Source organism: Gobius niger, assembly GCF_951799975.1.
Source record: "Gobius niger genome assembly, chromosome: 14".
Taxonomy (NCBI): Eukaryota; Metazoa; Chordata; class Actinopteri; order Gobiiformes; family Gobiidae; genus Gobius; species Gobius niger.
In genome coordinates, this window is record NC_136865.1 from 20,195,510 (window position 1) to 20,221,429 (window position 25,920).

Here is a 25,920-nt window from a genome sequence, read left to right on the forward strand (position 1 = left end):
GCATGGGAGGCACAAGGAGGAGAGAGGTCCAGAACAAGCAGCTTGTTCAAATACACAAAGGGGAAATGTTTTACTTTAGTTTTACCTGGAGCGCTGAAAAGATTAGATGATTTTTCACCTTGTTGAAAGGTAGAGCATTATGGTAATGAATGAGCTGGAAAGAGAGGTAAAAATAAAACTGCCTTCAGTGTGGCTTCACAGATCAAAAGTAGTTCTATTGCCAAATTCTTCAGCCATTTAACGTTTCAACAACAGAGGTTAGGCTTCACTCCCCACTTGAATAAAATATTTGTCAAAGTTCATTTCATGGATCGCTTTGGAGAGATACTGTCTGAGTTTCCTCCCTTGACAACATATTTTTCCCTGCTTCTATCTGTATTATGCACATGTTGCCCAGTGTTTCTATAAAGTGGATATAGTTTGACACATTAATTGACGGCCTTGTGCCTGATTTGTTTTTGTACTTGTAGTGAAATGCATATCTGCTTCACACCCCATGCTAAATCTCTCTTGTTTTCTTTCCTTCAGGCTGCGGAGGGAGGGCTACACTGTGCAGGTCAGCGTGAATGACTATCTGGACATCTACTGCCCGCACTACAACAGCAGCCAGCGGGGGACGCTAGAGCGCACGGTGGCAGAGCAGTACATCCTCTACATGGTGAGCTACAGGGGCTACCGGACGTGCGACCCGGGCCTCGGCTTCAAACGGTGGGAGTGTAACCGGCCCCACGCGCCCCACGCCCCCATCAAGTTCTCTGAGAAGTTCCAGCGATACAGCGCCTTCTCTCTGGGCTACGAGTTCAACGTGGGACAGGAGTACTACTACATCTGTGAGTGACTTGGTTTTCTGTAGAATAAGTCTGCAGAGTCTGATATCATAAACTGGAATGATATGGCCCATGTTAATAAGTCTGGTCCCACAAATTTACTGTTAATGACAGTACACAAGGAATTATTCCATGTTTGCTAGATGGGCATAATACATTGTTTGTATGTCAAAAATGGGACAATTATGGCATTAATAGAGCTCAACAGCCCCACCCACTGCCGGTCATTTGGTGGGTGCCGGAAGTAGAAATCCCATTCATTTTATGCATTGACTTTTCAAGAAAAAGAAAAAGTAAACTGAGGATTTATCTAAAACTTTATAAACAGAAAAGTTATGAAAGCATTTTTCCGTATTGTCAAATATTTCGTGTTTTCTTTCCTGTAAAGTATCATTGCAATAGTCAGTAGTTTGCACATAGGGGATTATCCTGGTCATGCTTTTACACTCTTAACTATTGAATTTATGAAAAGACAATGAATGGGATTGTGTCTTACTTCCGGTACGCACCAAAGGACTGGATGTGGGCAGGCAGCATGGAGATGCTGACTAAGGCAGCCAAATATGAGGCTTAAATAGGTTAGCTTCTCATCCAACTCCATTCTTTGAATGATGGTATAAATAGAATGTTCTGTGTCTAGATGGTCATTATGACCATGTTATTGATCCAGAATGTTACGCAGTGTGCCTTTTATTTATGACTTGACAAAAAGGGATTGGCTGTTGATAAATTCACATTCTTCTAGCATAATAAGTCATTATTTGGCCAAATGGAGATTTTTTTGTTACATTCTGTTCTCTATGAACACATTAGTCTTTAGTCGTCAGTGGTGATGTCCTCAGCCAGTTAAAGACTTGTTACAACCACCTTCTGTACAGTCATCTTCATGAAAGTTCAGATTCGGTTTGTATTTTTGCTTTTTTCCTAGTTTTCGGAAAACTTTAACATTTTAACAATTATGGTAGAGGGTTAACGGTATTACAGGGGAAACTCGGAAAATTAGAATATCGTTAAAAAGTGCATTCGCTTCTGTTATTCAACGTAAAATGTGAAACTATGATAGACTCATTACATGCAAAGTGACGTATAGCCTTTATTTGTTATTTGTTAGTAAAAAACCTAAATAAAAAAGAAACAAAATAAAGGCTTGACATATGTCACTTTGCATGTAATGAGTCTATATGATAAATTAGTTTCACATTTTAAGTTGAATTACAGAAATAAATGAGCTTTTGTACCTGCACATTATTGTACATTGTTGTATTAAACGTTGTTTTATAGTTCTCCTGCTACAAAGCTCAATGCAGATTTAGCGTGAAACAAGTTGGAAGACAACATTGAAGTTTCTTATACCGGTCCTTGTGTTACCTGAGAAATATAGTGTGGATCTCATTATAAAATGGCTCTGCTCTGAACACGGGGTGAATGTGGCTTTAAGTACTTTTTAAACCTGGCTGAATTAAATTGCCTGTGTAAATGTTTCTTTTTCATAAATCCTCTCTTAATAGTCCGCCATGTGGTATCTGATTGAAAGTCGAAGGCCACAGCTTTGATTCTATCGCACTTCCATAATGTGCTGCTGGTATAGCTGAATGTGTAATGACTGTACTTGGTAAATAGACGTGGAGAGTTGAGTTGAGGACAGATCCCCAGGACGGCCTGCAGAGCCCAGAGCGGCCTGAAGGGGGCAGAGGTTTGACATGTTTTTTGATAACGTGGTCTCTGTGTGTTTTAGCCACGCCCACTCACCACCACGGCCACAGCTGCCTGAGACTGCGGGTCTACGTCTGCTGTTCCACTGGTGAGGGCAAAAAAACCAATGCACTTTCACCCTTTCACTTTATCTTTAAACACCTGCCATTACGCATTTACAAGAGCTATTTAGAGGATGTGTTGTTTTCACTTCACTGTATTGTATTCCACTGGGGACAGGTGCTAGAATTATAGACACAAGAGTCCCATTCAGTAAAGCCAACTATTGTTTTGAACATGTTTATCTCATCTCTGGGGGCATTAATAAAGAAAATAAATCTCACATACTCAGTGCACCTTTCATTGTGACATAAAATAAATAAATAATATAAGTCAGGGGAAGGCAAGTTTGCTCGGTGGAGGGCCGTTTTTCTTCACCGTCAAAAGCCCAAGGGCTGGACCCTCCAATTGTCACGAGAAGTAAAGCATCACTTTCTACAAATGCCAGTGTTGTACATCATGCATGACCTAAATGGGTCTTAAGAAATTTGAAAGGGATTGACAGTATTTTTCACATTTCTAAAGCATTTTAACCTCTTAACTCCCACCTGAACTGAGATAATAACGATTAAAGTGGGAGGTAAGACGTTTTTAACGTTTTAACATTTGATCTCTGATTTGAGTAATAATATTCCTCAAAATCATCTTGAGGGCCAGAGGCTTCATGATGGGGGGCCGGACGTTGCCTACCCCTGATGTAAGTGTAAGCCATTGTCATTATTAATATTTTTTACATTAAATCCCCTCCCTGATTCTTACGTCAGTACAAAATATAAATCTGTGCCATACTGTTCTGCCTTACGTCCTTATGTCGCCCTCTCAATGTTACGTTTTGTCGTTGCCCTGTCTGCATTAACATTAACATTGTCTGAGTCATATGCTTTGGTGTCTTTTTAGCATGTGTATTCCTTTCTTTCTTTCTTTCTTTCTTTTTATAGACGAGAGTTCGGTATCATTACCACCCCAGCCTTTTCGCCCCTCTGTCTTAATGTGAACAACACTGTCACTGCCTTGAAGTCACACAAAAGCAGACAAAACAGTCCCATTTTCTCCCACTCTCATTTCGACCACCCTTCTCTGTTCTCATCCGTCTATCTCCTCTCCTCACCCTGCGGATCCTGCTGCCCAGTTATTTTTACCCAGATGTCTCTTTTTTTCCCCCCCTGTTACTATCTTTTCCCCTCTCTCTCTCTCCCCTCCAGGTCTTTTGATCAGAGGTCCAGGGTGCTGAAAACCTCCCCCTCCCCTCTGCTGCACTAACCTTGTCAGCTCTGATAAATCCAGTGTCAGAGCCTGTGTACACATTACCTAAACACTACCCCCTGTTGCACTGTCACGCCTAATCTACACAAGTGTCCTCCACACCCACATTAGCTTCTGTGGAGGCTTTTTTCCCCCACATTTAGACACGAATGAGTCTGTTTAGCGTGTTTACTGCTCTCAGCCTTTACCCAGCCGAGGTCAGAGTAACAGTTTGCCTGCAAATAACTAAAACGTCAGGGTTTTTACCAGTATGAATGAGGTGGGAAGTTTTGTAAAGCAGATTTAGATGGATTTATGGTTTGCTGCTACGTTGAGTCGAAGCTGCAGGTATGGTCTGTTTTAATGACGAGAAAAAAACAGATTAGAGTGTTTGAACAGCAGTGCTTTTAAAGGCAGATCAAATCCATAGGTTATAGCGCCGAATGGAACCACAGAGACACTGTTGAGCAGCCAGGTTTATTTGCTGTACTTACATCTCTTACACTCTTGGAAGACCAATTTAAAATATCAAATAGGCAAGGCAAGTTTATTTGTAGAGCACAATTCATACATAAGGCTTCAAAGTGCTTCACAGTTGCAAACAATTACAGGAAAGCATAAAACATCAACATAAAAATGTATATGAATTATAGTAAAAGCAAGAGTGCAGATAAAATACTTTCAGTTTTCATATGTACGGGTAAAAAGAACCCTGGATTTGAACATTGTCAGAGTTGAGGCCTGTCACATCCTCATGAAGACTGTTCCAGATTTTAGCTGCATGAAACTGAAACCGTGTTTAGTCCTGACTCTGGGAACCACCAGGAGACCCCTCCCTGAAGTTCTCAGGGCCCGAGATGGTTCATACGGCTCTAACATGTCAGAGATGGACTTAGGTGCTAAACCATGAAAAGGCTTTTACACAAACAGTCTCTGAGCGATAGGAAGCCAGTGCAGAGACCAGAGCACTGGACTAATTTGGTCGTATTTCCTGGTTCTGGATGTACTGAATCTGTCTAAGAGTGAGCAGGCCGTTACAGTAGTCTGACCTGCTGGAGACAAATGCATGGATAAGTCTCTCCAAGTCTGGTTTTGACACTACTCCTCTGATCTTAGCGATGTTTCTCAGATGGTAAAAAAGCTGCTGATGTTTGCTCTTATATGGGGCTGTTTAAGTTCAGATCTGAGTCCATGATTACCCCTGGATTTCTATCAGATTTTTCGGTTTCAGAAAGAGAGAGACTCAAGGTGACTGAGAACACTTTCTCTTTGTGTCTGTGGGCCAAAAACATTGCTCTCAGGTTCATCTGAGTTTAGTACTAAATAAAAGTAGAATCATAAACTCCCCAGTCCACCTCACAGTAACTTTCATTGATCTCATCAATCAATCAACCTTTATTCATAGAACCCTTTACAACTAAGTAACCAAAGTGCTTTCCATCAAAATGCATCTCGTCGAGCACTGAATATAAAACGAGATTTCTGTTTTCATCAATTGCTTTTGCTAATCACCTTTTCTCGCGGATCAGTGTAGCCCACATTGACGACATGAATCAGTCTGGAATCCTCTCCGTGACACGTCTCATCTTTCAGACCTTTTCAAACCAACATGCCGAAAATGTTCCCGTTTAAAACGTCCACATCCATCACTAAACAGCAGCTCGTCCTTTACCACACCATTTGCCAATACGCTCTGAAACCACTGTCTAGACGGACATAATGATGCTTTCTACTCGCGCCTTTCAAACGCTTTTAATGCACAGATAGACGTGTTTATTAATTGTTGACAGAGGCGCAGCAGCCCCTTAATGTTCTGCGATGACTGTTTGCTGTTTGGCGGCGCCTCAAACACACTCCTCGACTCGCTCTTGTCATTTTAATGATCCACTCCTCTCCCTGCTGTCGTCCCCTTATAGTGTACTGCTGTCACACATACCTCCTCTGTCACACGTATATACATCCTCCTTTGTTTTTGGTTTTGTTTTGCAGTTTCCCAGTCGGACGATGACTCTAGCCAGACATCCCCCGACTACACAGACCGGCCTCACATCAAAATACACAACCTCGGTGAGTGACAAATACAACAATCATTGCGGACACAACCGATCCCTTTTTTAAGTGTATACTGTAGGGAAAATCCAGTGACAGTAACTGGTTATGATGACGCCATGGTTTTATGAGTAAGTAGTATCCTATAAACAATGCCATGTTTCTTGGAGATTGTTTCTTTGCGGCGTACCTAGCTTTTATCACCTTCCCTGCTCTCCAAAGGTCATCGTTCCAGCTATCCACCACTCTGACTCCTATACCCAGCCCACTGAGACTCTTCATTTATGTGCCCTCTCTGCTCCCTCCATACCTCCGTGCCTCCTCGCTCACTTATGTAATGTGTAAAACCCTTTAACCACTTAAGCGATGACTCATGGTCCTGTCGCACCATCTGGGCCCTCTTCTTACAGCGTATGTTTTTACAATGTGTTTTCATACCAGGATTGCACTTCGAAACTGAGCGTATCCACAAGGAACAGCTGAAAAGACGAGAGATGAGACGCTTTTCTTTTGTTGAAAATCCCCCCTCAAATCCAGGTGAATGTTCCGGGTCAGCCCTGGAATGACGTGGCCATGTTTGCCTAAGTAGAAAGCATGTCGGCGTTCAAGTCTATTGTTCGGCTGAGTGGTTGCATAAAGCCACTATTTTTCTTTCTTTTCTCCTCGCCGGATCTCAAACAAAAGCCACTTGCGGAGAATCATTTAGCCAGCTCGCTCCTCTGAGCCCACAGCAGTTCAAGGGCTTTGGAGGCTGTGACCAAGGCCAACTCCAGAAGAGCCTTTAAGCCACCTGCCAAGAGTTCAGCCCAAGAGAAAGGACGATTTGAAAGATAGAGACAGCAACGGACCTTTGCTGTGACTTTTTCAACAAATGCTTTCACCAATTTAGATCAGGAATGTTTGGTCTATCCACAGAGCTGCAGTGAAGCAGTGACTAGACAGAATTTAGAAATGCAGACTCCAGTTTCACGGTGCATAGAATAGTTTTTCGTTTTGACTGTACCACGTGCGTATATCCATTCATGTTATTGAATGTGAATCGATGATCAGATTGGTCACTTTTTAAACAAAAGGTTCTGCTGCCGGATCTGTGGCAGTAACACATGGTTTGGAGAAGAGATCGGACTTTGTAGGAATAAAATGGAAACTCTTATGTTGGTACTGCAGTGGAAAGCAGTCATTTGAGGTTTTAGTTAAGGTATATTTAAAACCGTAATGTCCATATTTATGAACCATATTCGTAAAAAAAAAAACATGTTTTGTTAGGATTTTATTACTCTTGAAAATCAAGATTTATCAATACATAAAATTCTGTTCTATATAATTTTTTTATATGTTTATTTTTTCCATCACATCAACTGCCAATATAACACAGGATACATTCTAAACAGCTTATCGTTCAAAACTAAATTCAGCTCCCAGGAGGGGTCATAATACAGAACATTTTTCCAATAAATGAATAATAATAAGCTGTGATTTGGTCAAAGCTCCATCTTGACTGTAACTTCATTAATAACAACGGTTTACACTTGTATTGCACTTAAAGGAATAGGCCACCGTTTTTATATACTAAGATATGTTCTTACCTCACTTTAGTCGAGTTAATATATCCCCGTCTGGTCATTGTCCGCGCGCTCTGTCACGCAAACGGAGCATATACGCAGCCTCTCCCATATGTGACATAGCTCCGAAAAAGCTCACGATAGAAGCTACCAAGCTCTTCCACGTGTTCCCTATTTAAATAAAGTTACGTGAAGTGTTTTCATGCGAAGTATATTTACACAGAAATGTAACGTGTCGATTTTATAAGCAAATAAAAAGGGGGACTATATTGTGAGGCGTAATGATACGAGGAGCACAGCGTCCGCGTAGTAACTCCTAAAGACTTCCCCCGCTCACTTCCGTCAATAACCTTTAGGAGTTACTGCGCGGACGTTTTACTCCTCGTATCATTACGCCTCACAATATAGTCCCCCTTTTTATTTGCTTATAAAATCGACACGTTACATTTCTGTGTAAATATACTTCGCATGAAAACACTTCACGTAACTTTATTTAAATAGGGAACACGTGGAAGAGCTTGGTAGCTTCTATCGTGAGCTTTTTCGGAGCTATATCACATATGGGAGAGGCTGCATATGTGCTCCGTTTGCGTGACAGAGCGCGCGGACAATGACCAGACGGGGATATATTAACTCGACTAAAGTGAGGTAAGAACATATCTTAGTATATAAAAACGGTGGCCTATTCCTTTAACAAGCCTGTGTCACAAATCATTTTTCATTCACTCTACACTCAGTGGTGGTAAGCTGTTATTGAAGCCACAGCCGCCCTGGGGCAGACTGTGAATTTTCCACGTGGCTATATAATGTGTTCATATCCTGACCTCTTATTATGTCAGTGCCCTCTGCTGGACACGTGTGGAACTCTTTCCTTTAAGCTGCCCCCTAGTGGCTAGAATGAGCATTCTGGTTATCCTTTAAAAAATCATAACTCCGCACAGGAATGGGCTAGAGGCTTACTTTTTTTCCTACATACTCTGGAATTTATTCTCTACAGGGCAGGGGCCGGATTAAATCATCGACCCGGCCCGCGGGCCGTATGTTTGACACCCCTTCGCTAGATGCAAGTTGGTCATTTTTATACTCACTACTGCCACCTCAGGTCTTAGGCGTAACTGCAGGTTCTATATTAAGCTCATGACAGCACTTCGGACCCGAATTAACACCTTTTTGAGTGACAGTGCAGGATTTTAGAGGCAGTTGTGGTAAATAGTTCTGAGCTCATTCTACACATTGCTGGAACATGTAGGAAAATACTTAATTTTAACATTTTTAAACTCTGTATAGTCCCTTTAAATCAGGGGTCCTCAAACTACGGCCCGCGGGCCGACTACGGCCCGCCACGTCCCTTTGACCGGCCCCCCACCCCCTCTGCCCCCCACCATGTAAACCGGCCCGATGAGGCAATTCCCAAAATTGGTCAATTTTTTTTTTTTTTATAATTTGTTTGTATTGCTTTTGACAAATAACATGCTTGTATTTTTGTTTGTTTGCTTGTTGTTGTTTAATTAAAAATATATTTCGTTATAAAATTAGTTATGCTGGGTTTACACATAGGCACGATGCGTTACGAATGGCATTTTTTCGTCATTTTTCCGCCGGCTTTTCCTCCTCCTGCGGTCGTTCCTCCTGATGTTTGGGAGCCAGTCCCTGCTGCCCCTATTGCCCCCCCGCTGGAGAACCCTACTGTTGTATATTTGTCACGATTTTCCCCGCGTTTGTGGGGAAAAAGGGACAGTAAGAAGTGCGCCTTTCCCGCGGTCCCTGAATGCATCTCGCACGCTGCCTCCACTGACCAAAACAACAGCGCGTGGTTACAGCAGCTACACCATGGAGAAGTTAAGGCTTATTTACAACCTTAGACACGTAAAACAAGCGGCGGTGGGCGCGGGGCAGGTGAAGACACGCGCCTGTGTTTGTGGATTATAAAGTTTTGCCAGCTGGAGCTGAGACTGACCAGACGAGTGAGAATCATGGATAAAGAGGTTTAAGAGCAGAAAGTTCTACGATGGATCCCCAGAAGATCGAGTGCACAGTGAGTGTAGTGTTTTTATGTTTATTCTGTGGAGCAAAGTCAGCCCAAACGAAGAAACGAATATTAACCAGAAATAAACGCAGAACAACTAACTCCAACTAAACACAACACAAACTAGCAACGCTAAGTGAACGAAATTTAACCGGCAAATGAACTAATAATACACCAGAACAAGCGTATGAACGAAAAAACTAACAAAAGTCACAAAAGGCTAGCCTCCAACTACACACCTAACCACACTGTGCTGTTGCTGGGCTTGTAATCAGACACGTGCATGTGTTCACTTCAGGCGGAGCCACTGCTGCGCGATTCTGTCGGGAAATAAAAACCTCTGCACTGTTGCTGCTAAGCATTAAGATATGAATGAAAATAGTTTCCTGATTCTGTTTGTGCTTGATAGTGGAATATTTTGCCTACATTTCTCTGACACTTGAGGCAAGTCTCACCTCTTTCCTCTCTCCCTCTCCCGGATTTTATTTCAATAGCCTACGTGTGGGTTTGAGTGTAGTAGGCCTACCTGTCTGTCCAGCGATCATGTCATTTATTTTTATTTTTTTTTTGCCTTTATTTTGCCCGCACCGTGTTTTCATAAGTTTATTGAAGCATAATAATACCTCTGATCCGAATGGGCTCGGGGAAGGCATTTCAAACCATAGGCTGCTTGACATAAAGATTTCATCTTTTCCGTTTCACTTGTCTCTCTTTGATGTACTAGCCTAGGGGTTGTTATGTTGGTCCAAAATCAGATGATCAATACATTTTTCGGAAATGTGCGTTTTCCCTCCGCACACCGCGATCACGCCGCTCTGAACAGCTGACGCGCGTTGATTCCCACCGCTCTTCCGCTCTTCCCTTCGCCTTCTCGGTCCTGATCCAACGCCCATTGCTGCACTTTGTATGAAAAGCGCTTTATTAGTAAAGATGAAAGAAAGAAATAATACTGTTGTTCCAGTTTTGTTGCAATCCGGGACACTACAGATCATCCACGAACACACAACATTGATTCAAAAGAGTTACTTCAGGATATGTTTCATTGTAGTTTTTGTGACATGATAGTGAGGTATTGTAGCTGCCAACAGAAACGGGCCAGGCTAGGGGGTGCACCAAAGGGAACTCTGGTCACATTATGCAATGATGTTTTATTTAAAAATAAAAATAAATGGAATACCTGTGGTATTTCAACTTAAAACAAAGTGTGAAGACTTGATTACTATTTTTGCAAAGCACTACAGCTAAACAAATATGTGCCTGGAATCAAGTGTTGATCTTGTGGATATAGTAGTAGTGATGATTGTGCCAGGCGAGTAATCTCTACTTCACAGTGAGGCCTTTTGGTTTGGGTCACACAATTCTATGTTATAGTCGACCCGGCACGGCCCCCCATCACTGTCAGGAACGATAATGTGGCCCCCAGAGAAAAAAGTTTGAGGACCCCTGCTTTAAATGATAGGCTGTTTATAAAGTTGTGATGTCAATTGAACACAACCTATTTGTGTTGGCCCTCTGGACTGACAGGCTGAATTAAGGCAAACTGGCAGAGGTAGAGCTTTTAACTGCAAGTTTAATCAAACCCTCATAAAATAAATAAATGTGTGGTGGCAGGAGGAACGTCTCTTAAATACACTCATATGAATGTTGCTGACTTCTAAGGCTCAGAGAGCTTCCATATTTACTTCATTATAATGAGCCGAAATAAGTGTCTACCTGTCTGTGGCTCTTCATGTTTTTAATTATGTGACCCTCGATGAAAAGGTTCAGACACCTTTGTGCTACAGCGTCCCTCGGCACAACAAAGGACTTTTCCTTTTACTCTGTCAGTGCCTCAGATCGGTTTGCCTCTTTCACAGTTTCTGCGAGTTTTTTGTAGTTTCTCTGGTACACGTCCTGGAGTAGCAGCTCATCACACTTGTCTGGTCACAATGCCCTGAAGAAGACCAATTACCTGCTGCCAGCCAACATGGCAGATTCATTAACACGATGGTTTAATAATGTAGGTTCCTGAATCTCTGTAGGCCCATCTCAACATTTCCTCTTCAGACTCTTGTTATCTATTACCATTTGTTTTAAAGCTGTTGGTGAAAACTGTTCATTAGAAAATCTGAAAAATATTGTCAGCAAAGTTAACTTTTTATTTTGTCCATTTGCAAAGCTGTATATGGTGAAAGTTGTAGAGAAATAACAGACAGTAGACAGGTGGAAAAAGCAAAAGGCCCAGCGTCGATACAGAGAAAGGAAAGATGAAAGTGTGCGTTTCTAGCTGGGAAGACAGTGGTGGGCGAATGCCTCAGCACAAACTGCTGCTTACGTAGATTTTAATATAAAACACACTGGCAGGGGATCATAAGAAAGCATAGCCGGCAGCGTTCTGATGCATTTTGCTGAATACATTTGGAGGAAATTGGGACTCACACAGACACAGATTTAAAACAGGACTCAGAGCTACAGGCTGCAGTGACCGCTGGACTCCCACTCTCTGACTCAGCCTGCAGACCTGCCCGTCTCTGTTTGGATGTACTGTCTTCACTGCGAAATCATCATTACACGCCGCGGTTGAAGGTATAGTTGAGTAACAAGATATCGCTTACATTTTGGCAATTGTTTTTGAATGTGGTTTATAACAGTCTGTCTTCACCGGACTGGGCATGATGAGAATAGAAAATAAATCCTTTTCAGTACAGCAGAGCTACTACAGTTTAGTGACTCCAACAGTAACTAAATCACAATCATTAACAGCACATTCATTGGTTAGTCGGTGCATTCATTGACATTCTGTTTTTGCTGATAGGTGGTCAAAGTGATGGAAAGATGCAGAGGTGGTGCCCCCCTCCCACCTCACTGTAGTATGAGGGGAAAAATAAGAGTTATTAATTAAATGTGCAATTTTGATGCCTAACCCTCCTGCAGTTGGCACCCATAGGCGACTGTCTGTTGTGCCTATGCCTAGAGCTGGTTTTGAGTGGTGCATTTGACAGTGTATTTGTAAGAGATCTTACTGGTCTTTTTAAACGTCCCTTTGCCCGGGCAGTGATTCCCCAATGGTCTGCTCCATTGCCATCCAGAGGTCCCTTCAGTTTTCCTAATGAGATAAAACTTTATTTAGGGATCTTGAGTCACTAAATAAGATCCATTCATTTTGTATATATTTCATTTTTATTAAATGCAGAGGCCCTAAAGGAAAAATGTTTTTGTGCTTTAGATCCTTTGTCTCAGACAGTCGGTTGGATTTCATTTACAGATAGACACCCTAGCTCATGCTGCCATTGTGTCTATGGGCAAGACACCTTTCTAACCTTAGCCCTTTTCTTGTTCCCTGTGTCTGTGGCTCTGTCACACTATGTTATTCATTTAGTAGATTTTGTCCGTTGTTTGTATTTTGCATTATGGAAATCACTTTGGGGCAGTACTCTGTGTTTAAATGTGCCCTGTAATTAAACTACACCTTGACATCGTTCACATATTATGGGAATTGTACTTTTCTTTAAGGAACAGGCCACCATGTTTCCATACTGAGATATGTTGAGGTATGTTACCTGAGCTTAGACGAGTTGATACGTACCTGGTCTTTGTGCCCGTGGAAGAGCGTGGTAGCTTTCTATCTTCATCCCTTTTGGAGCTATAGGAATATACTGGGAGAGGTCAAATGCTAACAACATCTTTGGTCTTTTTGCGTGACTGAGGGCACACAGTTCTTCCATACTGTGATAAGTTCTTACCTGAGCTTAGACGAGTTGATGTGCACCTGTCTGGTCTTTGTGCGTGCCCGTGGAAGAGCGTGGTCGCTTCCAACTTCAGCCCCGTTTGTAGCTATTGCAATACATTGGGAGAGGCCAAATGCTAACAACATCTTTGGTCTTTTTGCGTGACTGAGGGCACACACACACACACCCCAGACAGTTACACATCAACTCGTCTAAGCTCAAGATAAGAACATATTTCAGTATGCAAAAACGGTGGCCTGTTCCTTTAAAAGTGCATTATGCAACTTGATATTTATGCATAATTGACCTTGTAGTGACCAAGTGGCTGTATAGACGGTTAGCATGGCACCTTAACTTTCAATCACGGTGGCCTCTACAATGCTCCATGATCACTTGTTTTGTAGTATTTCTGGTGAGAGGGTCAGTTAGCAGTGAAAACCTTCCAAACAATTGCTCCTGGAGTGTCTTAGAGACCACTGTGATGGAAAGTAAAGGCGTCATGCTGACCACTCATGCAGCCGCTGGGTCACTACACAGATATCAACTTTTTTTCTCCTCATAAAAGTCCCATAATGCACATTTAATATCCCTCTCTTCTTTTGTGCCATTTGAATATCTCTGTTTGACTGGGTGCAAATGACTTTGAGAAAATGTGAGTGCTTTCTCATTTTGAATCCCACAATTGGTTTATTCTCTGTTACCAAACACTGTTATTTCTCTTTTTGCAGTGTAAGTACCAAATGCAGCCCACGTCTCAAACTGTTTTGCTCAGAACAATCTGCCGTTACGCTCTCAGCGGCGGGCTCTTACATTTTCAATGACTTTTCCATCAGAACTACACGCTCAACAGGCCAATAGGAGTGTGCTGAAACGCTGCAGAACTCAGCCCTTGTTTTGCGCAGAGAGGATGAGTCTGAATCTGAGGGCACGCTGCTATAATAAATCTTGCGTTTGCTTTTCTTTCTCACTAGTTTAGTTCACTCCCAGCCGCAGCAGGTGTTACCACGGGGCGCCTCTATACTTTCCAAAGGTCTAGAGTTCGTAAAGTGGCATTTGCAGGAGCTTTACTCGACTTTATAGCTTTGTGTAAGACTTAACCACCGACCGCTTGGGTTTTAATAGCAGGTGCATAGTGTTTTTGCAGCTTTAGACTCTGCCCTTTGGTTTGTGTTTCTGTACAATCTGTTTAATATGATTAAATTCGGTGTTATTGAGGTTCAGTGCGTTGGGGTTTCACGTTGTGGTGCAGATATAATATGCAGGAGAAGCCAGAACAAAGTGAGAGAGACACACTCGAGCAACCGGGACTCAAGTGGAAGAGCAGTCCAAAGGGGAATTTCTCCTCCGGAATAGACCAATGAAGAAGTGAAGATCAGGAGGTGGAGAGGCTGAAGGGGTTGACTGTGGTCTTCTAGTAGTTAGTTTCTATGTTTCTATGACTCAAAAGCAACAAAACTGTCAAAACATTAAATGCCAGCGATGATAAATGTGCTATAAATGATCAGCGAGACACAAGAGGGTCATCTACCAAGCTCATGTCATTTACACATTTTTTACTGACACAGCATTCTCTCATTTTCATATCAGATTTGGAGCCCTAATACAGTAACACATGCGATTTCAAAATAGTAAATGAAGTTCAGCATACCCGCAAAAAGCTATGTTCAATTTTCTGTGCTTTTCCTGTAGTGAGTTCATTTGGAAGAGGACCTAATGTAGTTTAACTTGTTTTGCTACTTGTATTCAAAGCAAAGCAGCAATGTCTCCATTATAGACACAGAAACAACAGTATTATCCTCACTCCTCCACGTTTACTTTAAGAACAGAGATTCGAGAGAGAAGCCAATATGGTTGTTCAGTCTACAGAGCATGTTCCAAATAGGACAAAAAGGTGGGAAACTCTGAGTAGCAACAAGCCTCCACAGTGCTCCAGAGCCTGTCAATCAAAGTCTCAGCCTTCAACTTTTTAATAACTACAGCACAAAAACAAGCGTGGTTAAAATATGATACTCAGCCCAGGGTTGTCACATGGTCATAGCAAGTTTTAGAAAAAAGAAACTCTCTGGAGCCAGGCTTTTAAGCAGTGTTTGTGAGCAGCACAAACCCCATTGGAATTCGTATTAAAAAGTGTATTTTGGAGTTGCCCCTGGCCACTAGGGGGTGGTATTGCAGCTCCCGGCCATGAGGAGCAAAACGAGGCGGGTTCCTCGCCTGTTGGTCTTCTTAGAAAGGAGATGACCATGTCCCAGACCCAGTTTTATTCAAGTCAAATGTTTGTTTGTTTGTTTGTTGCGCGTTTAAGCAGTTGTCTTGATCCAAAAGTTATTCATCATATCATGCTTTACCTAAAACCTCTACACTTTTTGTGACTGGAACTTAATCCCTTCGGCAGTCTGTGCGCCTTCTCCCTGCTCTACCTGTGACATTGATCGGGGGGTATTAATAGACCCTTGGTGGGCCAATTGAAAGCCTGTCCTGTCTGACCTACTGTGCTCGGTCTGTGCACGGCGGCTGCACCTCCCATCATCGACCTAAAGTTAGCGCAAGATGATTTATCCAACCAGACAACCTTCCACCCCCCTCCGCCAGAGCTGTTTGTATCCCGCTGCAAAACGCCTCGAGGCCTTGTCTGTTGTTATAGCACATACAGTGCCGAATCAGGCCCGTGGTGAGATCCCAGAATTGATTGCTATATTCGATGATCCTTCCTGTGATGTTATGGTGTTACATCCCGGACATCTGATTGGCTTGTTTTGGCCCGCGGCAGCAGACGCCCCACACATGCACCCCCTTCTCGGTGTCCAGTCAGAGTGTCTCATTATTGAGTAATAAAATGTACTTTCTAGTTCTCAAAAAAAAAAAGCCTTAACTGCTGACTTCAAGCTGTTCACTTTTGTTGGTAAATCTAATTGTCTTCAGGAACAGTCTCCCAAACACAACATGCTTTCACAATACAGCACACTCCCACTGTAATCCCACGTTTATTTTTAGCCGTTCTTTTTTATTACAGTTATGTAACAAACAATGCTTCTGTGATTTCAAGGAATTAATAAAATAAAGTGGATTAGTATTATTGGTAGCTATATTTGTTCGGTCAGAGCACCATTGTATTCAAATTGGATTATGGATGTGTAGTATTTTGAGGAACGATGTTTCTATATTTAAAAATGACGGTAGTTATTGTGCTCGCTGTCTCTTGCCCAAGGACGCAATGGGACGCAATGCCACCAGTAACCTATTGTTCCTATTGTAGCCTGTTTTAAATCCCTAACCCAATGGTTCTCAACCTTTTTTCTTCTGCGTCCCCTTCAGGCCTTTCATTTGTTCTCAGAGTAACCCTCGAGGGAGCTGCTGACTATTTAGAAGAGATCAGCAGAAGTTATTTGTTTGTAAAAAGGCAATGTGTTGTGTTCAAAGTAAAGGCGAATAACTCCGCTTTATTGCTGCAAAAAGGCTCTTCTTTGAAAACGACATTCAAATAATATTTAGCTTTGCCATCATTTTTAAATTAAAGAAAGTCCAAGTACCCAAGTGCTTGTGTTCTCCGAGGGAAACTCATCTAACCATCGGACCTGCTGTTGACCAACTGCTCCCATACAGATTGATATTGAATTTTATTTATTCTATTTACATATTTATTCTCAAACTAAAACTTAAAACTAAAACTTAAAACAAATATTACAAAAACAAGTTTCATAATTTTTGTGGACGAAGTATATTGCATTTATCTGCCACTGCCTTCAAGCAGTACTAAGTAACTTGTTTACCTTAATAAATCCTTAATAGTCCCTCTGGGGTAACACAAGTGTTAATGGGATGATTTGGGGGTCTTTCATCTCCCCTGGTGTCTTTGGCCAGAAATCCATGCTTGTAGCTTTCCCTGCTTCGACCCGGAGGCCCCAATACACACTAATGGAATCACGAAGAAGAAGCTAACAGGCTAACGGGCAAAGCTAACTGCGGGCTAGCGCTACTTAAACAGTATTTACAGCCAAGTTTGAGTGAAAAAAATAATGTCCATTGTGTAATTGGATGTACAATATCCCTCTCCCCCTTTTTCTTTTCTGTCAGCGTAGTATTTACGCTCACGGACAATTAATGAGAAAAAAACCGTAACATGCTACGACACCTGCAGTGGCGCTTATGGCCTCTAGGGGCATGAGTTACTTAGTTCTGCTTTAACCGAGTGCATTTTCGCCAGTTAAAAGCCGTATCGTAATGCCTCATTTGAAAGCTAAGACCTACAAAACTAATCCAAACAAATCTTTTTCCTTGTGTTGTTGCTGCATTGTCTGCATTGTCTGTTGTTGCTGCATTTTTATCTACGTTTTTGTCTCATTTTTGTTGCTATTTTCACACTTTTTTTTAAGAAGCTTTCAGATTTGGGTAAAGCTAAACCAGAGAAAATGTGCTCGGTTCAGGCAGGGGTTCAGAGGTTAAGGGCTGAATCTTAGACAAAGACTTAGACAAAGTAATAACATTGGCGTAAACTCTCAGTAATACAGACGATTAGCATCTTATTAAAAGGCCATTAAAAACATCCCAACATGTTTCCTAACATTAGAAAACATGTCTGTCCTTTTCTCTCCTGCATTTCATCTCCCTCCGATCACTGCAAGGACGTGTATCTCTGGTTTTGTTTCTGATGTAACTTTGTCAGTGCCACAGAGTCAGTCTCCTGCAGGACCCGCCTCAGGCACCCAGTTGATATTCTCTCTTCCCTCCCAACTCAGGCGTAAACTGTGTTCAGACTTTGACGTGGACCAAACCAGGACTAACCAGATCGAAAAAGACAGTCCAGCTTCAGACAAAGAGGATTCAATCTTTTTTCCAATGCCTCTTTTGCACTTCTTAGGGAACACGAGTCGACTTGGAGCGTACACTCAGCGATGTCGAGCGCATACATTTTTAAATCAATCTAAAAGTGACGATCAGTTTGCAGAGATTGATGAATTTTCAAAAGTGCAGACGTAATGTGATTTTAATAGACAAATATGAGTCTGAGTGGAACATTTGTCAAATCTTACACTTCATCTTTTAGTTAGTAATGGCACTGTAGAGTCGGTTTCTTTTCTTTCTTTTTTTTTAACTGCTCCTCATCCAACATTATTCATTTTCCACTCACTTTACAATACTTCATTTATTAATGCTTAAATATTAAGATTAAGGATTAAAAATGTCATTGTATAGCTAATCCACTTCAAGATACAGAATTTTGCAGCTATTCATTCAAAACATACGTGCATTTTTTTAAAGAAATTATCAAACACAAATTTCAGCGCACGCCGTAGTAAATGACTGCTTTGTCCCAGCTCACTTTGAATTGTTTATGTAAACAGGATGAAAGTGACTGTAGTACTCAGAATTGAAAGCATATTTTTTGTCATGTTTCAGGGTAATCTACATTTAGCAGCATTAGATGAGTGCTTTTCAGTCTGTTAATGTGTTTTGACTAATCAATGGAAAGAACACATTCATCTGTCCTGATTGAAATCCCTGGAGTAGAAACGCATCATTAGTGCAAACAGAGCGGTATGGGGGAAACACATCAGCAACAAGAGCCTTTTTAATTTACAATCCCTCGGGCACCGACCATATGTAACTTTCTGATAATGACAATGGGAGATGTGTTACAATTATTCATGTCGTATGTATCTAAAAGGAAGTACCTAGTTTACATTTAAAAACATCATCAGTCCCCGTTGAAAATGTTGCTAAATAAAGAAAGAGAAAAAATGCCAAGTTTTATATAAAGTTTAAACAGTATGTATGTTTTTTTTCCTGTGATGGGTTACAAGACAATATTACGAGATCTAGCCAGTGTTTGTACAGGTACCTTTTTTTTGTAATAGTGAGTGGTTTTGTCACAAAGATAATATCACATAGAGATTAATACTGGATCAGCAGGAAAATGTCGATTATCAGTTGTGTGAAATGTTTGGATATAAGTGAGTTAACAAACCACTAAAGTCAGATTTGTGGATTTTCCTTTTTTGTCATTTTTTAAAATTCTGGACCCTGTCTCCATTGGAAAAAGTTTACATACCCTCGCAGTTGTTGACAATTATTGACACAAAAAGTTTTTTTTTATTCATAGTTAGTGGTTAGGTGCAGCCATTTATAGTGAAACAACTGAGTTTGCTATTTTTAAACCATAATCAAAAAAGAAAGCACCAAAATGACCCTGATCATAAGTTTTTCACACCCCCTTTCTGTGCATTGCCCCCTTTAGCATTAATAACAGCTTGGGGTCTTTTGTGGTAGTTGTGGAGAAGGTCCTGTATATAATCTAATGGTAAAGCAGCCTATTCTTCTTGATCATAAACTTTTAATCAGGATCATTTGTCTTATTTTATTATTATTTAAAAAGAGCAAACTCCGTATTTCCCACCACAAATGGCTTCACACAACCACTAACTATTAAAAAACTTTTGGTGTTATCTTTCTTAGTCAAAAAATTAAAAAAATATCTACTGCCAGGGCATGTAAACTTTTGAGCACAACTGTAACATGCACAGGGCCGAATGTGAAAAACAAATGATAGCTTTTCTAAATAGCGTGTTTTAAAACAGGACTGAATCTTGCTCATGTAAAAGTTGCAGCGGTTGTGTGAATGTTGATGTGCGGTGAATTTGTCGAAAGTTAGAGTTTGACTGTGGTAAATACCAAAAATGTTGTTATTGAGACATGTTCCAAGTTAAGACAGGCGTGATGAAATACTGCAATTTCTGAAACTACACAGTCCTGTTAAAAGTTTTCAAATCTCTAGCAACCTTGTAACCAAATAAACCAAATATGTAAGGATTAAACAACTCGGAGCCGTGCATTAGACGGTTATAATGCACGACGCGGAGTCAAGAACACCACGACGCACAGCGGAGTGGTGTTACTCCGCGAAGTGCATTATAACCGTCTAATGCACGGCTCCGAGTTGTTTAATCCGCTTATACCATGGTCCCACAAACGTAACATTTATAATAAATATTTGTTTCATTTACTAAAGTCACTAAATATGCCAGACCACCGGGACTATTTTATGTTGGTTATTAGCCAGTCACTGAAGGCTCGTCTCAGAGCGAGTCATTCTCCGCAGCTACGAGGATCTCAGTCAGGCGCAACCAAACAACATAAGCACACGCTGCATCGCCAGAATCACAACACAACAGGACTAACCCGGCACTTTTCCGTGGAAGTAAACACCGATGTGCGGCACTCGTGGGCAGGAGTTATTTCACTTTTACGCTGTTTAACCTGAAGCTAGCTAGCTAGCTCAACCAGCTCAACTGTTTATGGAAACAGCTGCGGTGGAGTCCGCTTACACCTGGGCCCCACGAACTGAAACTTTTATGATTGACTTTACTAATCCAGACAAATATGTTTAAATGCAGAGATCATTTTATGTACGCCTGAAAATCATGAATAGTGCCTTAACCGTTTTCAATAGAAATGGAAAGCTCATATTTTATTAACAGTAGCTAACCTAGCTGCTCACTCTCCTCTACTTCCCATTTATCAAACATTTTGTTTTGGCCAAAAACGTTGAAATTAAACAAAATCCATCTCATACGTTCCTGTCAGTCACTAATTACGTGTTTATCTGATTCAGCTGTGTCATGCGTTGCTATGGCGATGCCCACAGCGGAGTGATATCCCAGTGATTTAACTACCGGACTACGTGTGCGGTTATACGAAAATAATGCACGCTTGTTAGCACCCACCAGCCAATCAGAATCGAGTATTCACCTAGACCATGGTATAAACTGTTTTAAAGGTGCATTGTGTAACTTTTTATCCCCCCAAAAAGTTTATGCGTATTTGACCTTTCATTGACCTATCTGTTGTATGAGTGATTAGCATGGTACCTTTACTTTCTATCACGGAGGCCTCCAGGACGCCCTAGGATCAGTTGCTTTTAGGGTTCCCGGCAGGTTTTCACAGCTGATGGAACCATCTCCATGGTTACGCACACATTTCATTCATCAGAAAACCTACCAGAAACCGTTAAAAGAATTGATCCTGGAGCATCCTAGAAGCCGGTCACTAAAAGGTCAAATACGGTCTAATTTTGGTATCTTTTTCCCACATAAAACATTACTTAGTGCACCTTTAAATGACTCCAGGAGCATTAAGACTTGAGAGAGCTCTTAAACATAGAGTGCAAAAACAAGAATCACATGTATTTGAAAACATGTTTGCAGAGATCAAAACTATAGTGTTGGGAGGTTTCATGATGGAGACTGATTTTTTGTTGTTTTCAGAGGACATTAAAGTGATAGTCTGTAAGTTTGCAAAGTGAGGAGAGATGAAGTGACATTTCAAAGTAAACAATCATATTTCTCCCCTCTTTAACCACAAAGCTCTTCTTAGTTTGCAAAATGAGGGGAGCAGGAACTGAACTTTCCAAAGTAAACTATCAAGCTCCTCCCCCTCCCTCCTGATTGGCCCTGACAGGGTGGATCACAGGAAAAGCTCGTCTCATTGGTCACTAGACTCTGATTAGTTGCTGAGATCCGGGAAGGAGGGACTTTACAAAAAATAATGGACATATATCATGACTTACTTTACATCAACATGTGAGACCAGGTGGTTGATTTGGCACATTTTAAAAAATCTGTAAAACACTTCCGGACTATCACTTTAATATTGAAGTCTTTGAGATTTGTTCATACAGCCCCACCGTATTTCCCATGCCATGAATTTGCCACATACTGTATATAGTAAATCTCTCTCTTCCTCCACAGATGAATATAACCCCGAAGTCCCCAAACTGGAGAAGAGCGTGAGCGGCAGCAGTCCGTCCCGGGACCGCCTGCTGATCACCGTAGCGATGCTGCTCATTTCCTCTCTGCTGTTGTCCTAGCGTCCCGTCAGCGGACACCGGACCCGCCTTGTCCCGTCGGAGCTTTGTACCCACCGCAAAGCCTCCTCCAAAACAAAACAAACACATCGAACTGAACACTTGAACTTGATTTACTAGACTTTCAAAAAGGAGAGGCCTTTTTTGCTATCATTCTCATTGTGTTTATGGACGTCATTTTTTCACAGCATTGAAATCACACAGCCATCGCTCGCAATCAGACTGGCGCAGATTGTAAAAAAGAAAAAAAAGAAAAAAAGTTGGATGTAGACTACACGCTTTTGTAGCATGAAGAAAAGTCGAGAGAAAAGAGAGACTTGGATCTTTTTCAGCCGTGGACTATTGGACCCTATGATGGATTACAATAGACTTTTGGAGCGCTGGATATTGGAAATGTCCCACCTTATATAGGTTACAAAAGTTATTTCCACAATCTGTCATTGTTGAGAACTCCTGCCATTGTCTCGGACACTGAAGAATGTTTTTACTCTGCTGTGACGGGCCGACGTAGTTACAGGAGGGGGAGGAATAAAAAGGAGTTTGAGATTATCCACCGGCCTTTTTGACAATTCTACGTTGATAATATCCCAGGTATAATGACAGATGAAGATGTAACAGTTGAAGAGAGGAGTGCTGTGTGCTAATGCTACTCTTCGGTCTGCATTTCCTGCCTTCACATAGAGAAAAATACAGACATGGGCTGGTCATTTCAGTAGAAACGCCTCCATCGTTCCAGATTTGTTCTCCTCCTCGTAGAGATCAGCACTTGGACCAACGCTCAAGTTTCCCCTTTTAGTTACAGACGACCCCACCGTGTCCGTCTGTCCTCTTCTTCATGCCCCATCCAATCAGAGCTGAAGTCCATTACCACGGCAACAACCCCACACAGTCGCCCCGAGCGGCAGGTGCCTGAGGAGAAATTAGTGCTTTGAGTCTCAAAGTGACGCTGCCGCTATTTTGTTTTTGGAAAATGAAGAAAAAAAAAAAATGAAAAAAAAAAATACTAACACGTGCGAATGTGCATTGATCACTTTTGTATCTTGTAATACAAGACGACTTAAGCTGGCATTATTTAAAGATATTATTTTGATATTATTTATGTATTTATTTGTGTACATTTGTAGGCGTTTGCTCAATAGGCTGTTGTGCCAACTATTATTTTTAAATGAATTTATACCGCAGCATATGCGTGTGTAGAAACAGTTCCTGGTCAGAGACCTGAGACCAATCGTTTAGTCCAGAGTCACGGAAAGAGAGAGTTGCTTCATCGGCATCGACTCCAGTGGAATAAATAGTTTTCCAGGAAGTGAGCCACAAATGCAGGCAGAGCTGTGTTGGTTTGGATGAACCATTTTGAAGGCTGAGGTTGAATATATTTATACAATATATTATACTGATTTAAATTCAAGTCACATGCACAAAAACACATGTTGAAACTAACAAGTGCCTGTCTGGGCATTTGGTGTTGCAACCCTCTGTTTCATTGACTTTGGTTTGGCCATGCAAGAATTCAAGACCAAGAGCTTGTGATGTTCATTCGGAACATGTTCAAAGACTAAGGATTTTACATGATTTAAGTGGCGTTTGGAGTTAAGCTTCAAGTTAACTTTTGTGCAATAGGTCTAACATGTAATCCGCTCTTTTATACCAGCGATTCATTTTCAAATCCTTCACTGGTGACTTCAGTTGATCACAGCTTCAGTATATCAACCCTTTCTCTGACGTCACAGTCTCTTGGTTCGTTGCTTTGCTATGGCTCAGGCGGTTGGGTACATCGTCCCTTCTATTGAACCAGAGCTAACAGACCGTGTCGAGCATGTCTTAAACCAGCAGTGAGTGCACAGACAGATTTGTGTTGATGAAGGAGCAGCGTTCGTTTTAACTGCTCCGCCCAAACACTGAGTCTGCTAATGTAATGTATATTTCTAACATGAGCCGGAGGGGATTTCAAGCAGGGCCGTTTCTAGCTCAAAGCTGACTACGGGGCACAACATCCACCAGGGGGCCCCACAACTGCCTCCTGTCTGTTTCTTGTCCACATTTTTCACATAAATTAAAGATACTAAAAGATCTAAAACCTGTAAGTGATTATCTGGCATCTGCATGTCTTCTGCCATGTAGTGTTTTTATTCCGATGAAGCACAGCTAACTCCTCATAAGACTAAAACAAGCGCAGGAAACAGCAAAGACTCTGGAAGTTAGCGTCATGTTGACATTCAAGATATCCCGGACCGAGTCGATGATTTCAAACGGTGCTTTTTTTAAATCTATGGCATCCTTTTTGCACGACAAGTTTGAGGTTTACTGAGGGATCATGCGCTGCAGTTTGGAAACAGGGGCCCCAAGACAATACTTTGCTCACTGGCCTCGGCAAAGTTAGAAACGGCCCTGATCATGAGGAGCGAATGAGTGAATTATCTGACTGTTGAGTGATTTTTATGAATGAGTTAGTGAGTAACTTGTGTGTGCACATCTGAATGAATGTAGTCCGTGTTTCGTCCGCGCTTTCTCCAGTACGTGGCATTTAGAACCGTCGTATCCACTAAGGAGTTGTCTGTAGGATCTGAATATGCAAGCGTGTCTGAGAGAGTGTGGACTTCTTATTAATCCTAGTTTGAGTTTTTGGGGAGGAGTGGGTGGTTTTTTGGGGGAAAAACCGTGAGGGAGGGAGGTGGGAGGGGGGGTTACAAAAAGCATTTACTTAACGTTGAAGACAACCATGGGACATGTGTTTACCTTTGACAAGAATGAAAACAAGTTGTACACTGAAACAGAAAACAATGCCGATTAAAGTCTTTTTACCAAATGTCTCCTGGTGTTGTCATTTACACTCATTTAATCTAAAATGTTTTTTCTGCTCATTTTAAATTGTTGGGTATTATTCTTCCCCTCCTGGAACCGCCACCTTAACGTGGTGGAGGAGTTTGAACACCTGAATGATCCCGGGAGCTCTGTTGTCGGGGGCTTCGTGCCCCGGTAGGGTCTATGGCAAACAGGTCCTAGGTGACGGGTCAGACACAGAGCGGTTTAGAAGCCCCTTATGAGAGACCAACAGGCCCGGTTTGAATCGTGAGGTCGTCCTTCTGTGGACCCACCACCTGCAGGAGGAGCCATAAGGGGCTGGTGCAATGTGATTTGGGCAGCTCCAACAGCTGTCCCCACGACACGGAAAAGTGGAAGAAAATGGATGGATGGGAATTATTCTTATTATCTGTTTGAGCAGATTAGCAGCAAGCGTGATTATGACCTTGTAATGTCCTAAGTTTAAATGCATAAATTTTAACATAAAAAGCATTGGTTTCTGTATTGAGTGAATATTGGAATACTATCCCTTGTATTCCTTGGTATCAGTTCAAAATTATTAGATGAGTGTTTCTGATGTGTAGCTATGACTTTTCTATTGTATATATTTTGTGTGTGTTCTATTGCATATTTTCTAATATAGGTTCATCAATCACATATACAGTATATATCATTTATTTGACAAACATGCTCAGAAGTTGGTGTTCTGCCCGGTGCTTGCCCTAACTCTAAATGAAATGAGGAAGAGGTTTCAAGTAGGGGTGGGAACCTCTGGGTACCTCAGGATTCGATACAATTCGATACATGGTTTGCGATAATGATTATCTCATGATACGCCGATACTGCGATAATCAATGTATTATCAACTGTTCTGACTGAAGTCTTGATCATCATTGGCCTCTATTGACTGTGAAAATGGTGAAGCACTGCTGCCTCATTAAAATGCATGACGTCACCAAAGTATCGATATCGGAGTCAAAAGTATTGTATCGTATCGTCCCACAAAATATCACGATATATCGGAAAATCAATATATTATCCTAGTTTCAGGTAGGGTGTCCAGTGATAAACCTGTGAAAGTATGCATCAAGAATCC

The 25,920-nt window shown here is 41.6% G+C and overlaps 1 protein-coding gene across 1 annotated transcript in view; it reads left to right on the forward strand.

Moving 5' to 3' along the window:
• efna3a (ephrin-A3a) overlaps positions 1-24,037 on the forward strand; it is a 123,849-nt gene extending 99,812 nt beyond the window's left edge. Inside the window, exons 2-5 of the mRNA XM_079571063.1 lie at positions 529-830; positions 2,563-2,628; positions 5,811-5,888; positions 21,907-24,037. Of these exons, the coding sequence (XP_079427189.1) occupies positions 529-830; positions 2,563-2,628; positions 5,811-5,888; positions 21,907-22,025 (565 nt within the window). The 3' untranslated portion in view covers positions 22,026-24,037. The remainder of the gene's footprint in view (positions 1-528; positions 831-2,562; positions 2,629-5,810; positions 5,889-21,906) is intronic.
• The last annotated feature ends 1,883 nt before the right edge of the window (positions 24,038-25,920 follow it).